This window comes from Aptenodytes forsteri, unplaced genomic scaffold (genome assembly GCF_000699145.1).
Source record: "Aptenodytes forsteri isolate BGI_AS27 unplaced genomic scaffold, ASM69914v1 Scaffold31, whole genome shotgun sequence".
Taxonomy (NCBI): domain Eukaryota; kingdom Metazoa; phylum Chordata; class Aves; order Sphenisciformes; family Spheniscidae; genus Aptenodytes; species Aptenodytes forsteri.
The window spans coordinates 272,687-291,871 of NW_008794713.1; the positions used below are offsets into that span (position 1 = coordinate 272,687).

General features: G+C 46.3%; 2 protein-coding genes across 2 annotated transcripts in view; one reads left to right on the forward strand and one right to left on the reverse strand.

Annotated features, from left to right (window-relative positions):
• Positions 1-67: 67 nt before the first annotated feature.
• LOC103894443 (tetraspanin-3-like) lies at positions 68-6,446 on the reverse strand. The gene is given in 6 exon segments (XM_009273829.2): positions 68-1,745; positions 3,167-3,250; positions 3,976-4,128; positions 4,707-4,802; positions 5,270-5,344; positions 6,210-6,446. Coding segments are annotated over 6 exon segments (732 nt in total). The 3' UTR covers positions 68-1,658.
• Positions 6,447-6,630: 184 nt separating this feature from the next.
• Positions 6,631-19,185, forward strand: part of CFAP53 (cilia and flagella associated protein 53) — a 40,589-nt gene continuing 28,034 nt past the window's right edge. The window contains exon 1 of the mRNA XM_009273830.1: positions 6,631-6,792. Within this exon, the coding sequence (XP_009272105.1) occupies positions 6,631-6,792 (162 nt within the window). The remainder of the gene's footprint in view (positions 6,793-19,185) is intronic.

Below are 19,185 nucleotides of genomic sequence, written 5' to 3' on the forward strand. Positions count from 1 at the left end.
GGAAGGCCCCCCCCCCCCGCGGGATTCCGCCAACAAAAAAACCCCCACAGAATTTATTAGTTGGTTATATAAATTAAGTTTATTTCGGCATTCAACAAGAGACAAAGCCCTCAATAAAAGTTAAGTCACTTTTCGACATACACATAATGGTATGTCTCCTACAGAACATCATCATCATCCATTGCTTTTTTCTCGGGGGGGAAGAAGAGATAAATAAAGAGCTTACGTTTATCCCAAACTCCTTTTCTCCTAATTAGCTGCAGATACAAAGGTTTATCGCTAAGGATAGAGTGCTTATCTCTCCAAAGAAAAACTAAGCAAATGCACTGTTGCTCTTCCACAATTCCCGAATAAAGAATAGCTCGGAGTTCCCTCCCTCCCCACATCACAGCTCTAAAACCAACCAAAAAAACCCCTGAAGAACTGAGAAACAGATTAACATGCAAATGTGTTAAGAAAGGACCGTTTTTAAAGCAGCGATGCAATCCAAGGAGTGACTGCATTCAGCAGACCTTTAAGGAGAAAGGAAAACTAGCAAACAAGGAGTCGCAGGATGCCTCCAGACAATAGGTTATTGAAAATGCCTGGTACAAGAACGCATCGTCTTAACATTTTTAGTGGTGAAAAGCAGTCAGACCTTCAGTGACGCAGGAACGGCTGCGCTAACCCCTCCAGAGGTCCTGCCTACGCAACCACACCGAGCTAACACGTCCTGCGACCCCCATCTTCCAGCCTGTATTCATCTCAGTAACTCTTGCAACTTCTACACTAAACGGAGAGACATGGTCTGCCTTTCAGACAAACCATTAAAGCATCAGTAAAAGGAGAAAAAAAAAATTTCAAAAGCCCTGCTTCATAAGCAATCTTTAATGTCAAATAATAATAATAAAAAAAAAAAGACAAAAAAAACCAAGCTAAGGAGAGACGTCCCGAGCCCAAAAGCTCAAAACACATGTCCCCTCCTAACCTGGGATTGTTCACATTTGCTAGCTGCTTCAAAAAACAACTCAAATGTCTCTTCTAGACTTTGAACATGGGGTTGTCTTGCACTAACAACCTCTGCAGTAAACTGAATTACAACATACGACCACAAGTAGGAGGGAAAAAAAAAAACCACAAACCAGAAACACCATCAGATATAGAGAAAACTTATTCTAAGTCCTCACGCTTATGAAAAATATTTGAACCTGGCATTCAGAAGTTTCATTTGCTGTTTAACCATGCCATGGGAATCATCTGATGTTTGTGCAGACAACTGAAACCCCTCCCACAGTCTCAATCAGTTTAGTGATTAAAAAAATAACATTTCTTCTGCATGTTTTAAGGGTAGAGGAAAGAACTGCAGAAGAAAGATTTTTTCTGGAGTCTATTACACCATCTGGTGCTATCTAAAGTCACAAATCCAAATCTACAATAACCTTACAGAAAGCTGCGGTATGCAAGATCAGGGTACGTTACTGTAGGGCACTGAATATTGAAATGGCCATTTCGCATCACCCGCAAGAAACTTTCCCAAGTCAATACACAATGTTCTTTCTGTTTCATATACATAAAATAAAATATTTAGCAAGAAGGTCATAAATTGTCCTTTAGCATTCATCTTTACAAGTCTATTTTATCATCAGGAAGCAAAAAAAAAAAGTGATCTTTGCATTTTATTAAGTAAACACCCCTGAGTAAAGAGGCTGATATCCACTGTCTTCTCTCTTGCAAGTAAGCACGCAGACACTCAGCATGCCAAAGAACTGAAAAAAAAAGAGAGAGAGAGAGAGATTTAGTTCTGCTGTATTTTGTTTCAGTCATCAGACCCAACACTTGTATGTTCATTAGACTTTTTCATCATAGTAAGGACATTCTTTTCGTATTAAGAAACACTGAGAAAATACATCTACAGAAAGGGATTTTGTGGCATATCAATTTCCAATAATAGTTCCAGCTCAACTTTTTCCTCCCTGGTTTCTCCCATTAATTCACAAATCCACATTTATTCCTAGTTATCTCACTGTGGGAAAAATTTCAGTGAAAGCATGGGATTATTCTGGACTTAAAGCGAGTTCTGTAAAATATTTAAGCATATAAAATACGCAAATAAAGGCAATCTTTAGAGATGATCACAGGAGAGATCCTGGCGGGAGGGTTCATCACAAATAGTAACGGGACATGTAATGGAGTGTAGAACTCATCACTTTTATAGAGGGAAGGGAAGTGATGGAAACGACGTCGCTGAGCCATTTAAGCCCATGAGAACAAATGCTGTAAACAATCACCTCTCTGCTAGGGCCAAAATTAGGAAAAGGAAAGTTTAACTAAATCAAGCCCCAGTCCTGAGATGACATCTGGATAGATTTTGGCTTCTGCATTGAGTTCAGGAGTGGGATGTTAAACGGTAAGTGTTCTGCACTGGCTCACCTTACAGCCACTCTTTATTATAGAGAGCAGATATTCAAAGAAAAAACACTTTGCTGTTGTTAAATGGTTCAAATCTCTGTCAACAAGGAACAAGTTACTAATCTTGGAGAACAGGTACGGGGAACAATGACAAACCACCAGGCTAAAATTTATGGGTCAAATCTTCGAAGAAATGCCTACACAACTTTGTGATGTGCCAATTGCGCGGAGTTTTACGTCAGGGCGTTTCAAATCTAGTTTTCACCCACAAGATGATCTGGTTTCACATTTCATTTAATTCAATCTCATAAGTCTATAAATAGCCCTGCTGGTTTCATTCCTAGTCATATTTCTAGTCCATTTTAATTCCAGGTCTCTAAGCACAGGACTATTCATTGGGTTATATCTAAAAAACAAACTTCCATGAGCAATTTTTTAAATCCCAGTTAAATATACCAAAGCTGGTTGTTTTAATAAAGAATTCTAGATCTAGGCCTTTTAAGCACACCCAGCTTTTTGTACTTCCTACCAAATGACCAAGATGGATTCTCTGTTGACTTGCCATCCCAAATCCCCTACTAGCATTTTGCATCCCTCCCCTTATCATCATGCAGATGAAATCGAGAAAGTTGGAAGAAAACAAGCGAGGAACAGAGGACTGGGTCTACTTCAGAGCCAGGAAAAGGCTGTAGGCTAGTAGGACACGGTAGAAGAAAAAGCCCCGGGATCAAAGGATAAACAGTATTATTTTCCATGAGGGAAGAGATAAAACATTTACCTTTACAATGGCAAACCCCAGGATTACAAGCATGGCATAGCTGATAACGCTCTGCAGCCCGGACTCCAGCTCTTCTGCGCAGCCCTGCCATGAAAGATATGGGTGAAAACAAATCAAAAGATGTAATTCAGCTGGATGTTTTTTGGGTTTTTTTTCCTCCCCGACACTTAAAAGGAAGCAGGACGTTGTAGGGCCTGTCTAACCAACCACTGCACTGAGGGCTTCCATTCTTGTCTTCCAGACCCGATGGCTTGCTGTTCACCTCTTGCCTGGGGAGAGGCACTGACATTTGCTGCTTCTCAGAATCTCCTCTGGCTCAGGTCACTTAAAGAAGTGCCCAAAACTCAGGGCCAGGCAGACCAGCAGTGGTATCTATAAAAGGCAAGTTATGGGCTTGCGCCCCAGACTGAAGAACCTGGTATGCAATTCTCCAGATTCATGGTCAATCCTAGAAGAGTCTCTTCCCCTACCCCAGATCTGTTTGAACAACTACGTGCCCACAGCTAGTGCTCTAGCCTTGTCGTGTTGCTTCTGTAGTAACACGAAATGGAGGACTGTAACCAGCAGACAGACAAGGCCAAACATCCAGACTGGTGCCCCTCCTTCATCATCTAGGAGCTTTTATAGAATAATATGAGAAGGAAGTTAACTAGAGGACAACTATGAGGAGAAAGGGGCTTGGGGGACAGATTGCTGAAAAGAATTGGATGAAGTTATCCCTAAACCCTGTCTAAAGTGCTTTCCTCATTGGTTCTGGCTGGCTGAGAATGATCTGGGCCCAGCTGTGAATCCGTGCCCTTTATCCTCACCCGCGTATTGAGTTCCTGCGGCTGATCCAGACGCCCTGTGCAGTTCTTCGTATCTCGTCTGCAGCAGCTCAGAGGGACACTGTTGTTACCGGTGGAATTAAACCACCGTGTGGTTGTCCAGTCACTGTAGTTCTTCACCCCACAACAATGAAGCTGCCAAACACAGGATAGTTACAGGGATGTATGAATATATGTGAACCTGAATGCTAATGTTGGATTGAACCTCGCTTACGCATACTGGACAAGAGCTGCCCGCAGTATGCGGCAGATTTACAAGTAGCAGGATTTCAGGGAAACAGTAGTAGATACAACAGGTCAACTTCCCTTCATACACTATTACCTCCTTATTAGTTCATTCTTTGTGAAAGCTCTAACATTAAAGTGACAGGTTGCAGGATAGAGTCTTCTGTCATCTTTCCGTTTTATGGCACAGGACTCCCAGCAGCAGTTATTCATACGTACTCATTTGGTCTGATCCAAAGGCCACTCGTGTCAACAAGATCATTCATTTACGTGAACTTCACACCAGGAGCCTGAAAATGCCAACTCTGCAAAGTGGGGAGCACCCTCAATTGCCTTGGAGAATCAGATGCTAAACACTGCTCCAGAGCCGAGTTCCAGGATACGACCATACTGACCCTCTTCCCCTCCCTTCCCAGCCCAAATTCCTTGTTTACTACCCAATTGTTCTTTTCTAAATAATTCTTGGGACAATTTAAATGTTTTCTTACCTGTTCTTGCAAGTAATCCACAACAGTAGACTCTGGATTTTTCCCATCATACTTCTCAAAGACTGAGCGCATTGTGCCTTGCACGTCAGTTTTTACCTATTTAGAGAGGAAAAAAAAAATACATATTGTTTTAACATGAGAGCTAAGAATTTTGTATAGTGGAAACTGCAAAAGGTCTGTATCCCAACTAAGTCATGGGAAAAAAAATTAAAAAAAATAAAATTCAGGCGATGTTTTAGATAAAATGCATGTAGCATTTAACCGGAATCACGTTCCTGGATAGAAGCTTGCCTCCCCTGATGGAAGAGCCCTCCTTTGTGAGCATCAACAACTGTTTAATTCAACTTAGAGACTGTTGCAATGCCTGCCAGGTACTTTATGCCTTCACCATGTTCCTGAGACTGATCCACGTACCGGATGGTGGCATCGCCATTCCCACTCGCCCTGCAGATTGCAGGATAGGGGATGAAGTGCAAGAAAACTGGATATATTGGAATGCTCTAACACCACAAGATCTATTCCCTACTTTTAGGTTAGTATAGAGATGCTAATTCTTTGCTTACCTTCTCCCTGTAAACAAATCCCAGGACAAAAGCAGATACTTCTGCAATAAAGATAACCAGGATAATGGCCAAGAACTGAAATTAAAAGAGAGAGACTGTAAGGAAGAATTCCACAGCATTTGAATTCAATTGCACATTACCCATCACATTAATTTATAGTGGTAAGTTATCGTTATCTGTTGTTGCCTCTCCAATCAAAATAATTTCCAGAAAATAATTTAGAATAGGAGATTACTGTGCATGGCTGGGACTGTGACTGTGGTTCCACAGGATCTGTGCCCAATGGGGGCAGTCTCCTGAACACTGCCATGATGTGATCTGTGTGAAGAGCCTACAAAACACTTCACAAGGAGGCTGTCGAACAGGACACTGCACAAATAAACCAGCAGCTTAGTTAGGTACGTTGGGCACTGCTTGCTGAGCTCATATTGCCTTCAAGGCATGAGCTGGGAGCCCGAAGTTACTCAGCTTGAACCTCTCTGGGTTTTTAAAAATCATTCTAGAAGAAGTGGGGGCATACTTTCAGGATTCAGAGAACTAAAATCAGCAGAAAAATCCCTTTTTTTTTTTTTTTTTTTTGCTTGCTTTGGAAGTTCACATCTCCTTCTGTTCCCTCACCGTCACCCTCCTTCTCAAAACTTGCTACTCTCCACACTTACCTCCAGCAAGCTAGCTGAGGCAGAGCCATGAAACTGCCCATGACTGTGGGTATTTGTCTGCACAAAGGCAGTGCAACTAACAACTTGGCCTGCACCTTGCTCCCCATCAATCAGTGCGTCACAGCGGTACATAACTCCCACGACGGAGCGGTGCTTCAGCAGTATATTTCAAAATAATATTTTACTTTATGTTCCGTGCATCCTGAGAAGGTCTAGCATAGCACCCCCCATACCATGCAACAGGGTGAAGAAGAGGACATGCGAGACCGTGCAACACTCACCAGCCCTAGACCAACTCGAGACTCCCGGAAGGTGGCACAGCAGCCGATCAACCCAATGATGAACATTACCACAGCAACGCAAATAATGATCACGGCTGGCAACACAGCATACTTGTCCTGCAGAAAGTTGTCGTAGCTCTTGTAGGTGTTAATGACATATGCCCCAACATAGCTGAGACCAGCTGCTGCTGCCTGAAATGCAATAGAGAAAGTTATTAGCAGTTATTTATTAAGCATCTGCCCAGGAAAGTAAATATGGACCTTTTTGTAACACTGCAATTAACATTTCAACTTTAGAAGTAATGACTACAGTATGCAAAGATCTAGGAAAAAAAAAAGTGCTGCATGTGAAACTAGCTACCCATTCAAACTTTAACACAGAGAAGACAAAATTCACTTCCCGTGAATCACTCCTCTACTAATGAAGCACCGCTTTAGCCGAGCTGAAACACGGGAGTCTATTCGTGTGCATCAGCCAGTGTCTCTGCAGAAGGGCCAAGTTCACACCTCCTACCCAACATCACCTACGTCCTACCCAACACTGCATTTGGAGGGAACAGCTTTTAAGATGATCACCACAGGGGTGAGTTGTTGGTTTGGGGCTTTTTTTTTTGTGAGAAAAACTCATCCTTTCCACTCTCACAGGAGCATTAACCACTAAGACAAGCACAAATGTTCTTGATCTCAGCAAAAACAGTCCCTCCTTTTCCTGGAGAGAACAGATTTCTGCATCTTCTAAAATAAACTCTCCTCCAAAAGGATGTTTTGCCAATTGAGGCCAACATACAGTGCACCAGTGACAGCTGCCCAACTAGCAGCCCTGGAGACCGACGGCTGTTATCCGCAGAACTGGGTACAGCCCTGGAAATAACACCGACAGGCTCACCAATGCCCTGCCAATGCCTCACCAATGGCATAAAAAAATTCCCTCAAGAGTTACAACCGCTCATCCACCCCCCATAATCCTGCAGCACAACACGACGCCTGTAAAAATGAAGGACTGTCCATACTCATGTTCTGGAAACTCGAGGGAAACCAGTCTGTTTGTTTTCAACAGAGTACAGCTGGATTTCATCATGCAGCTTACAAGCAGTTCATTACTTCCCCCGGTGCTGTACGTTTTAATTAAATCAAACATTCCTCACACTGGAGCTAGGACTTGCTAATTCTTTTACCTTGTTTGGCTCCTTCCACTCCAGCCAGGTCTGGTGCCTGCCCTTCAATTACCTCCAAGTGCAGGCAACATCCTTCATTTCAGACAGCTCTCATCCCACACCACTCTCGCATTCCTGGACACTGCCTGTACCTCTAAATTACCGGGATCAGATGCACCCAGTGATGAAACCAGGATCAAACTAACACTTAGAGACATTCAGCACACGTCAGGCAAGATCCTGCTGTGTTGGGGCTCAGATACGGCAAGTCCTCTACAAAGTGAGATATCAGGAAAATATATACTCTGCATCTAGTTTATAACTTTTTGCTTATTCCTTCGTAGTTTTTGTGCTCATTAGATTATCCCAAATCTAATGAACACAGCATTGTGAATCCTGAATCGGATCACGGCCACTCAGGACACAAGATCGAAGACGAGATGCAGGAGCTTTTATTAACCACAGAAGTGCCCTGCTCAGCTGGGCCAGCACCAGCTCGGAAAGCAGCTCATACAGTTCCTAAAAGGGTTCAGAGTTTGGCCCCCGCTCCCATGGAAGCCGTGGAAAACATCCACGTGACCACAGCAGGAACAGCGTGATGCTTTGGGTTGACTTTTGCATGACAAAAAAAATTACGTGAACAATGCCACAGTTAGCGTCATAGTCGTCCCGTCCTGACTGTAACCCCTGACTGCATTTGTCGCTGCGTTTTGAAGCCTTCCTGGTAAACATGGGTATGGCTGGAAAGTAGTGGTATTCTGGTCTCTTGGGTTTTTGGGGAATTTCAGGCAGGTGCACCATGACTCCCCAGCATGCACCAAGTCACAATCCTCCACCACGAACACAGACACAACATGGCGATGCTCTCGGCCACTGTGCTTGTGCCCCAAATCACCTCCTTGGTCTCTCTGCTGCTGCCATCACCACAAACCTAACGCAGAGCTGAGTTATGGCTTTACAAATTCCAGGCTAGAGAAAGTACTCCTGGGTAGTCACCCTAAGCCAAAGGTGGAGCCGGCCACCAGCAGCACGAAGCTTCCTGCACGTGCACTTTTAAACCAGGCGCTTGCATCTGGGCACAGCCACTAATGAGAACATTTTTCCTGAGGCCATCAGCCTTTGGTGCAGCTCAGCGCCCAGGTTGGGACATCCCACGGCAGTTGTCGTCAACCACTGAGTTGCCCACAGCCCCAGGAGAAAACCAGAAGGACTGCGAGACCCTCAGAAAGGTTCATGATGGAGGAAGGCAGTCCCTGGGGAAACGGAGCAGGGGCGACTTTACCGCAGGAAAGGCAGCACAGGCTGAATAGCCAGGGTACAAATAAAGCATAAGCCATGTTTTTGGCAAGTAAATGAGTCAGCTGCATTCAGCAGCAATGTCATGTCAAAACGTGCACAACGCAACAGCTTTGTGACTTAGTTAATGTGTAAAAGTTAATGTGCAAAGTGCAAAGGTAATCGTTTGTCATCTTCAGAGAATGTCAAGCCCTGCTCTTTTGCGTAACTCTAGTCCCAGCCTTGGCAAGTAGTTCTGTACTTCTAAAGACGGTCTAAAGACCATCTGCATCACAATTTAATCTTCCCATAGGGTGTTTTACACAAAAGAATCCTCCAATATTTCCATTATCCTTCTGCGAGCGATTTAGACAACACACACATTCTTCATCTCTCCTCTCTACTTTATGCCCGGCTTTCTACCCATTTTGAGCGTGCTCAAGACACAATGCAAAGGAAGCGCGCACAGGAAATGCTAAAGACGGACCAACTGTGGGAAACTAAGAAAAACCTCATTGCTAGTAAAGGGCTACCACAAATTCAAAAACACACCGTGAAGCCAATTCACAGAAGTCCTATAAAGCCAGGGCTAGCAAAGCTCCACGACAGTAAGCCAACATCAGAGGGTCCAGCGTTGAGTTCGAGGAGATTCTTGCCCAAACTTTATCAATGCAAATAGAGACTGGCACTATCACAGCAGGTTTTATTGCAACATTCAGGATCGTCTGGGTTCTGGCCAGAGACGAAACACAGCCAGCAAGAGGTCTGCGGCAACAATTTCCGAACTTCTGCTTCCAAGCAGAAAAAGGAAGTGTAATGAGGTAAAAATAAAAGACTTGGGGTAAAGATCTAGCTTAAAGGAAGTTCACATTTTTTCCCCCACAAACTGAGAAACAGCCACGACTTCACCCATGGTTTTTAATTCAAAGTGAAGCTTTTGAAGCCTGAAGAGCAGGGTCACTCAGGACTGGAAGGCATTTCAGGTAACGATCTGTTCCCTGTTTTATTTTTGCAGTTGAGTCCCAGAGCCAAACTTTGAAAGCGAAGATAAATTAATATAAATTAAGTCTTCCCAGTACTTAAGGCAAGTTCAAAATCCAGTGGAGGCATTTTCCCCCAACATTGCAAAACCTTCAGCCCATTCCTAGATCTACGGTGAAACTTGTCTAGAAGAGGAGTACAACAAGAAATGTCCTTTGCACTGCTGAAGACAGGCCTTAAGTCAAGAGTAAAAAGTGTAAAGTACGCCTGATTAAACAGGTTTCTGTTGGGTCTCAAAAAAAAAAAATCTTTCACAAATACAAAGGCCAGTTTAAGCAATTACTTTTGGGGGAGGAAGAGATCAAATAATTCCTTCTTCATGATTAAACACATCTAAAATTATATACAAGGTTGCCGGGATTATTCTGAGAAATTAATACTAGAAATTGTTATTGTTCTTTGCAATTTTTTTAGTCTCCTGCTCGGAAGTTCACTTTCAGAAAAATTCAGCGCAGAGTAGGATCACGCGATGCACGGAGAGGCTTGGCCCAATGCAGCTGGCACAAAGCCCAGCGCAGGCAGCCAAGGAGTGATGCAAGGCTGATAGGGGAGAACCAGTTCTCCTGGTCCGTGGGGCTGCATCGCTGCCTGCACGTTGCTGTGGTCCGCCAGCGACGGCAAGCAGAACATCCTAATCTTACCCCTTCCGCCCCAAACATCCCCGACTGACTCACTGGGGCTCCAGGAAAGGCTGCTGGTGTTTCTTTACAACGCTGGCGATACCCATAAGACAAGCTGAAGAGATGAGGTAAATGGAAATTTTGCAAGAAAGTCCCTTTTCACAGCTGAGTGACAAAGCCGTGACCGTCTCTGCTGTCTCACCCACCACAGCTCGCATCGTTCAAGGCCCTAACGCCAGAATTACTTGCTTTTTCATATCCCACGCCCCTGACAGAAAGCAGAGATCTTAAATTGCTTGAGTGCCAACAATGAACTCCTTGTTGGGGTTGAGCGAAAAGAAAGCAAAGCCGTAACAACCGGGTTTTCCTAAGCTGATGTTTGGGCAGGACCTGGGCGGGGTTACTCACCGAATCAACTTCACCCACCTCTTCCGTGCTTAGCCCGGCGGGCTGAGCCGCGGAGGCAGGTATACAGTGGTGCTCTGCTGCAGGAACGTATATAACAAGCTGGAACTCTCCCCAGCCGCATAATGCACGCACAGCACCGTGAGTATTCAACCTCGCCCGTGAAACAGAAGGGGCTAAGACTGGATGGCTACGAGGAGCCCGAGCTGTCTCACTGATGCGGAACAGGACAGCCGTTGGAAAACAGTAGATTTTATATATTTTTAAAAAGCACAGCAAGATTTTTACCTTGCGTCCTGCCGTCAGAAGGGGAATTTTTTTATATGCTGATGACCACGAGCCCCTGCCCTTCTAGAGAGACTTATGGCCATGCAAATACTTCACGACACTCTGCCACTGTCACAGCCATAGGAGGAGCCCCTTAAACTTCCCTCTATACAACTGCTCTGAAAGAGAAAAATAAAAGAAACCCCAAAATTTGCATCTATCAGTCAGGCAGAGCAGATACTTTTCCACCTTCCCTTCTTTGTTTTAATAAGTTGACCTTAAGCGATGGCTGGGAACAGAGGTCTGTGTTTATTTGCGTTTATCAGCATAGGCTTCTTTCTTCCTCCCACCAAACCTAAACACAATACAGCAAAAGAGCCAAACTACTAGCTATGAAATTAAAAGGCAGTGTTTGTTGTTTTGAGGTTTTGGGTTTGGTTTTTTTTTGGAAGGTTTCTCCCAGCATCCTCCAATTTCAGCGTGTTGATTTGATCATTTGGTCTGTTAATGTGGACCAGCATAGGATTTTCTTTTTAAAAGGCTGGTCAGTTAAACACAGAGTAACAAAGCTATAGCGTTAAAAGCAAAAGCTGTAAGAACAGGGTAAATTGCAAATTCACCCAACAAGTGCGTTCAGCAAGATGCATCCTCTATACAGTAAAAGAACTGAGACAATGAGACTTAAAGGCATTTCTCCTACATCAGAGAGGACTTCCCCAGGGCCAGCACTAACATCCGCCGCAGCACAAAACTTGGGCTGATTTAACTTTGTCCCATATCAGTAACGTTTTATGGGCAAAGAAAGATACGGTAAATAATACTGCTTATCTTTAAAGAGTAATAGCAGTTGTTTTCTGCAGCAAACTACTACAAATACCTACTGGAAGAACTATCAATATCCACACAAACACTTTCTGAACCATTCCCTTCTAGTTCTTCATTAGACAATCAGCTCACGGAGGTGTTTTAGTTAATTTTAAGGCTTGAAAACCACTTTTTTCACCAGCATCTTTGCATAGCAGTGATTTAAGTCAGAGCACCTCGCCCAGTACAATACCTGATGCTGATATTTTGCCTCCACATCCAGCAACTACAGTCACTGGGATCCTATCACCTTTTCAGCAATTTTAATTAGGATATCATCTTCAATTATTAGTTTGCCAAGTCTTTGCCACTGCTGTGCTGTCCCCATGCCCCCCCATATCTAGAATCAAGCCCCAGCAACACTGGTCTCAATTACAGCTGCACACCCCCGCCTTAACGCAGGCGTTAACCCAAAGACACTCCTTTGTCTTTGGGTTTTTTGTGTGCAAAAAAGGTTTTTGATTTACTTTGACAGGCAAATACTCTGCTCAAAAGGGGTTGCACAATATTTCCTCCATAAATAGTTTATTTTATTACCCAACAGCCAGCATGCGTGGCAAGGGGAATTACCCTGACTCCCTCGCTGCTTTACTGTACTACAAGTTTTATTCTTCCATTCGCCACCAGATTTTCAAGTCCTCCCTAACTGCTGCATTACTCCATTTCCAAGGAGTCAATAGGTTTTCTAGTGACTTCGGGGGAAAACAAAGGCGCTGAGGACTTTTGAGAAAACCTTCTTCATTTTGTGCTCACTTTAACGACTGTACAAGTCTTGTTTAAAACACCACTTGGCCCATACGGACCACGCAGCTCCCCAGACCTGACAGTCTCCCTTGGCCGGAGGCAGAGCTGTTTTTTCCCCAGCAATTAGGGCAACCCTAGCTCAGCACTTCCCATCCCACTTGCACAGATTCCTCTCCTTTTTCCTGTCCCGGGTTTAAAACTCTGCCAGCTGGAAGGGACCTCCTGGCTTCAGCTACCATTTCCTACCCCGCTTACGGTATTCATTTCTCTGAACGATCAATCAATTATTTTTGCACTTGTGTGATCTGGCTTCATCCAGGACAGCGTGTGACCCTCCACCTGCGGCACAGAGCAGCGGGCAGGCTCCAGCATGCCCGTCAGCATCAGATGGCCACGCAGGCAACAACTGCTACGGAGGGGATGTACCCACCATGTGCTGCAGCTCCCGGCCGCCGCCGGACAGGCTGGCCACGCACCCGTGCAGTACGAGGTCACAGGAGCACAGAAGGGTTGGGGTGGGAAAGGACCTCTGGAGGTCATCTGGTCCAACCCCCTGCTCAAGCAGGGCCACCTAGAACTGGTTGCCCAGGACCACGTCCAGACGGCTTTTCAATATCTCCAAGGATGGAGACTCCAACACATTTCTGGGCAGCCTGTGCCAGTGCTCAGTCACCCTCACAATGAAAAAGTGTTTCCTGATGTTCAGAGGGAACCTCCTGTGTTTCAGTTTGTGCCCATTGCCTCTGGTCCTGTCACTGGGCACCACTGAGAAGAGCCTGGCTCCGTCCTCTTGGCACCCTCCCTTCAGGTATTTATGTACATCAGTAAGATCCCCCTGAGCCTTCTCTTCTCCAAGATGAACAGTCCCAGCTCTCTCAGCCTTTCCTCACAGGAGAGATGGCTCCAGTCCCTTCATCACCTTCATTGCCCTCTCTCCAGTATGTCTGTCTCTCTTCTACGGGGGAGCCCAGCACTGGACCCAGCGCTCCGGCCGTGGCCTCACCAGTGCTGAGCAGAGGGGAAGGACCACCTCCCTCTACCTGCTGGCAACGCTCCTCCTGATGCAGCCCAGGGCACCCTCCGCCTTCTTGCAGCCAAGGGCACATTGCTGGCTCATGGTCAGCTTGGTGCTCACCAGGAGCCCCAGGGCCTTTTCTGCCAAGCTGCTTTCCAGGACACGCACGGCTCTGCTCTGCTCCCCACTGTTCTACACAGCTCCTTTAGCTTCTGAGGCCTTGGAAGCCCATAGCTTCAAGTCTCTCTCCACTTCTTTCTACTGGGAAAAAAAGCAATCAGCAATTTAAAAACCTAGTGCACACATTTCTGTGTTCCCTCAGACTCAAGTTGTGAAAACATTGATTTGCAAAATACTAAAAAATACTGAACTCAGCAAGTTGGCTTTGGATTAGAGCAAAACGCACCAAAGCTGTGAGCCCCTACCAGGTTGTCCTCGATTGCCAGCAGCACCAACAGCCCCAGGAGAGACTTATCACTGATCTCGTGCCAGTCACTAGCCACAATTTTAAACCCTTTAAACCACAGTCTCCTCATGTGAGGTACAGAGATAGGACCTAACCAACAAAACGGTACTGACCGTACTTACACAAAGCCATGGGAGACTCTTCAAAGTACATTATATCTAAATATTCAGCTGCGATGTGCAACTGCGGGGCATGTTTCAGCTTGCCTTCAAAACACACCGCAGGGCTGCTTGGCGGGTACAGTGGGAAGCGCTTGCTTTTTCCTTTTCTTCCTCAAATGAAAACAACCAGCAACAGCCAAAAGGCTCTGAAAACCTGTGGCTTTCTTTCAGGGGAAAAAAAACCCCAACAACTAAATCAACATCTACTTGCAGTTTTTACATGCTGCAAACCCACACACTCAAGAGGGGATTCTGGTTTTAGTGGGTTTGTTTTCAAGCTATATTAAATAAATGTTCTCCTTAGAGTTGTCCAAGCATGTCTTCTTCTGTTGCCCAAGGCTAACTCCGGGGTTATCTTCCCATCCCTAAAAGGCAGCACGTATCCTACGAAGCTTGTGGTGGGATGTCCTCGTAGAGACACTGCACATCAGTGCAAAAGCAAGGAATCCTGCCCCAAATCCTGACTTCTAAAGCTTAAACCTCTGCCTTGGGGTCAGTGTGCTGGTGATAATCAAAATCAGAGCGCCACGCACCTCTGAGGACAACAGGACCACTATTAGGAGAAAGCAGCACCACCCTTTTCACTCTTATTCTCCCCAAATACAGACACAGACTGCAGGGCAAGAGCCTGCTGCGAGTATAACTTCAGCTGAGCATGGATGGATTTATCAGCCGCTGCCAAGCTGTTTTGGATCTGAACAGCCAGTTCAGACACAAAACACCCTCTAGTTCAATATTTGCTTTCAGAACCACCCTAGCTCCTTAATAAGCTGTCCCTGGCTTAGCCACCAGATCCCGCGACTTCCACCTCGCGAGCTACAAACCAAACAGCGAAGAAGTGCACCTAAACCACAGTGGAGCTAATCCTAAAGCCTGGGGAAACTTCTCCGAGCTGGTAACGGGGCAGACGCCTCTAATCTGCCCTGAAATATTGCTTGTCACCCAGCTAAAAGGGAAGGGACGTGGGGAGCAGGACCACGTGGCAGTTGTGTGCCTCTTCCCGTAAGGAAAAGCGCAGGTTGGGATTCTCCTGATGCAAAGGGATCCTGCCAGCTCCACGGTCAAGCAAACGCAGCTTGGCAGTGCCACGCTTTTGGGGAAAAATGAAGGAAATACCTGTTCATACATCAACTACAGGAAAGAGCCGCTTTCTAGTCCCCCTGGATAAGGTCTCCTCAAGATCTGAACTTCCTGCAGAGGGGTAACAAAATGGGACCTCTCGAGCAGCTGTAATTATCAGAGGCACTTCTACAACATCAGCCTCTGGTTTTGGAGAGCTGCAAACGATGAGACTTGCGAAGGGACCAACGTGCATTTAGGGCCGGATCCATAGCCCGGCCATCCAACAGGAGCCTTTTCACAGCCTCGGGGACCGCTGGGGACAGTCAGACGAAGCTTATTCCCCAGAAGCACACAGAAAAGGGTAAAGTTGCTCACACTGTATCTGCATCACCATCTGAACACTTCTCCTTTCCCGACCACACAGCACCAACATCTTCGTTTTAATTTTGTCTGTGAGGCCGCCACACATACAGCAAAGCGCGCTTTCCTGAAAGTCAGTTAAGTTCTGCTTCCTGATTTTGGGCAGAGTAGTTTGAAATAAGGAGGAACTTCGCCCTTTCAAGGCATGCTCAAGTAGATCACGCCAAAGTGCCCGGGTCCGGTACCAAGCCCTGGCATCAGCCCCGTCCAGTGACCCCTCCAGCTCATGCGGCTGTTTTTGCCCCCCCACGGTTCAGCAACGAGTTCACAGTAGAGCTGGAAACGAACCCACCACTTTCCACTTCCCACCCAACACTCCTCACGCTGGGTCAAGACGTCCCCCAGCCCTCCCCGGCTCTTCACTCTGTCAGTCCCAAGGGACCTCAGCCAGTACTACAGCTCCATCAGAGGGGCAGAAAGAAGGAGCCCGGGGGGAAGCCTGTCCCGAGCACTTTCAGAAGTGGATGAATGACCACAGCTTTACTTGCTGGATGTGCTAAAGAAAAGCCAGAACAGCTCTTGGTTAAGCAGCTTTTTCCACCACGGAGGCTGCTGTGAGTCAGACTGAGCCTGATCCGCGGCCGATCAGCACCGTTTCCCTGACCCGGAGCGGGGAGGAGAGTTTCCACAGCTCCTCCATCTTCCTGTCAAGTATCACACACAGCGTTAACACCCGGCAGAGCTGCCTGTCCCCCACTGTCACGCGCAGCGGGCAGCTACAGGCAGGATTAAGGATTTGCCTAAGAACAGATGGAGGAAAGGTGAGAAACAGGTCACAGGGCTGCTGACACCCAGACCTCTAATGACTCTTTGGAGAATACCTCCATCCTTAAAAATAAATGTGTTTCTAGCACCAATAATCTCCAACGTAACCTTTGCTATTCACTACATTTTCAATTCCATCTAGGGATTAAAAAGTCTCCTCCTCACTGGGGTTTTTAATTTATTTTTTAAGTATCCATCTGATTTCTCTCTGACTGAGGTTTCATTCCCAAACTGCCCATCACCGGCGTGAGTGATTCCAAACCACTCACAAATGCAGGAACTTTTTTTACAGATACATTTATCCCTCCCAATTACTAAAAATTATTTAAAAGTGATACCGCAGCAATATTGCGACTGCTTGAGCTTCCAGTGCACCCTCTCACATCACTCAGCAAACCACTGTAAGGTTGAAAACAAGTAGCTTTTGGTCTTGGTTGCACCAAGGGCAAAGGAGATGGATTAAGCACAGACCAGACAGACAAATACTCCTGGATGCCCAGGCCAGCCTGAGTATCTCCTCAAAGCAGAGATGACACTAATACCCCAGAGCACATTTGATTCACGCTCACTGGAAACTCCTGGGTCACAAATCCAAAGGTATTTGCAAAAACCACCTGACGTAGGGTGGAGAAGGGAGATGGGGGACAGTCGGCCACCATGAGCTTTGCAGTGCTGGGACATTCTCAACAGGGACCAGGTGGGAAGGCAAAGCCCCTCTCTATTCTCCAGTCAATGGATGACCCTTGCAACCACCCGGAGCCAAATCCCAACGCAGGAACTGTAGTTCACACCTCTTGTTAGCAAAGAGGCAGAACCCAGCCGGGTTTTCTGAAGAGTCAATAAAGCTCCCGAACGACCTGCGATTGGCTCCAACGCACCCCGAGCGTGTGCGGGCGCAGAGGGAGCCAGGGATCGGCTGGGGAAATCCGAGTCCGGCCTCATCGCGCACAGGCGGAGCACACCCTGCCAGGGACCAGCGCTGGGATCGCTCTCCTGGGCTTCCCCTCCTTGGACAGTCCCGTTGCTGTCAACAGATCAAATTCTGCTCTCTCAAAGCCACCGGTCCTGCTAAAACCACCCAGGCAATAACTTACCTTTATCCTTCTCTCTGCTGTCAGGCAAGTGAAGCAAGGCTGGGGATGTGCCTGCCTCTGATAAAAAGTGAATGGGGAATCTGGGCAAGGCTGCAGCGACATGTAAGGTGGCCTTTTGGCGAGGAAGTCCACAGGACTCCTAGTGGATGCCAAACCCGCTCTGGAAGCAGAGATCTGTTTAGTGACAAGCCAAGTCCCCTCACAAGACATTGCCAAGAATATCAGAGTCTCCTCCGACTCTTCCTCTTTTAGGTTACCTGAGTTAAACCAGCATCCTGTCTTCACCTAGAACAGGCCAACACCCATTTATCAAAATAACCACACACTTGGACCTAATTAGTAGGTGCTAAAAAGCAAAATTAGAGGTGGGCAGATCTCCTACAGCTTGAAGTGCCAGCCTTGGTAACTGTGTAGTTAAAACAGCTTCAATCAATGCCTTGCTTGTGGGGGTTATGCATACCTACAGCCCCCCAGTCTCATCCCCATAGCAGAATGACCTGCAGATACGATGCTGAGCCTGGTGGGTAAGAGAGAAGTTGCTTTTTCACCTCATTTAGGAAGCCCCTATTTGTCATTCTGGAAAATCTGTCTTTCTTCACTCCTGCACAACGATAACGATCAGAGATCCAAGAGAGGATTCATTGCCTTTTCAGGACATTTCTAAGCAATAACCTTTGTCAAAGCACCGTAACTGCACTGGCTGCTGAATACGCAGGTGGTGAATTATTTTCCATAATCACTTCCAAGCTAGGCAAGATTTGCAGCAAGCAATGCCTGAGCACGAATTACTCCTTAGAGAAGAAGTCTAATGCTCCTTGCAAATCTTGTGTTTTGATAATGATCTGGAGCCTTGTACTTGGTAGAGCCCCAACTGTTAGAAATGTTCTGAAAGAGCCTAAAAGAGTCAGTTCCCTCTTTCCCCACCCTCCTAAAACCTGAATTCCAGGTTCTGCAGTTCTGCTGCAGGAATGCGATTACCACACGTTATGATGGCGGCAGTGTCTAAATGCCGCAGGCTTTGGGGCTGCGTTGCTCTTCCTAAGGTAAAAAACAAAGGGCTGGTCTGGGTCACCCCAAATTCAGAGGCTATAGACATGCGGAAGGATAACTACTGATCGTCCGTGGATCCAGATGACCTAATGGCTTCAATCACGATTAGAGAGTTCCCCTACAGCAGAAGAAAAGGTACCAGAGACACTTCTAGGAGGACATAAGGCTGTTTGATTTTTAAAAGCCAAGCGATGATGCTAATCTGAGGTACACCTGAGCTAAAGCGCAGGGGATTTCCACACACACACACAGTGGGATGCTCCCCAGTTTCTCTGCAGGTATTTCAAAAAAACCTCCACGTGACAAACATACGCGGTAAGATCACATTACTTGATGCGCAGCAGTAAACACGGCCTCCCGCGCTGCTCAGGCTAGCGATACGAGAGTTACCTGGAACACACGCAGCCATAAATTCTGCTGAACCCCCCCTAAAGGAGGCACAGGGCTGGAAGGGGGCAAGCTCCTCACTACAACCAGCAGCAAGTCCCATATTTACAAAACAGGGCACAACACCCCACGAGACCCCAGGGTTTAATTCAAGCAGTATTTCCTTCCCCCCCCCCCCCCCCCCCC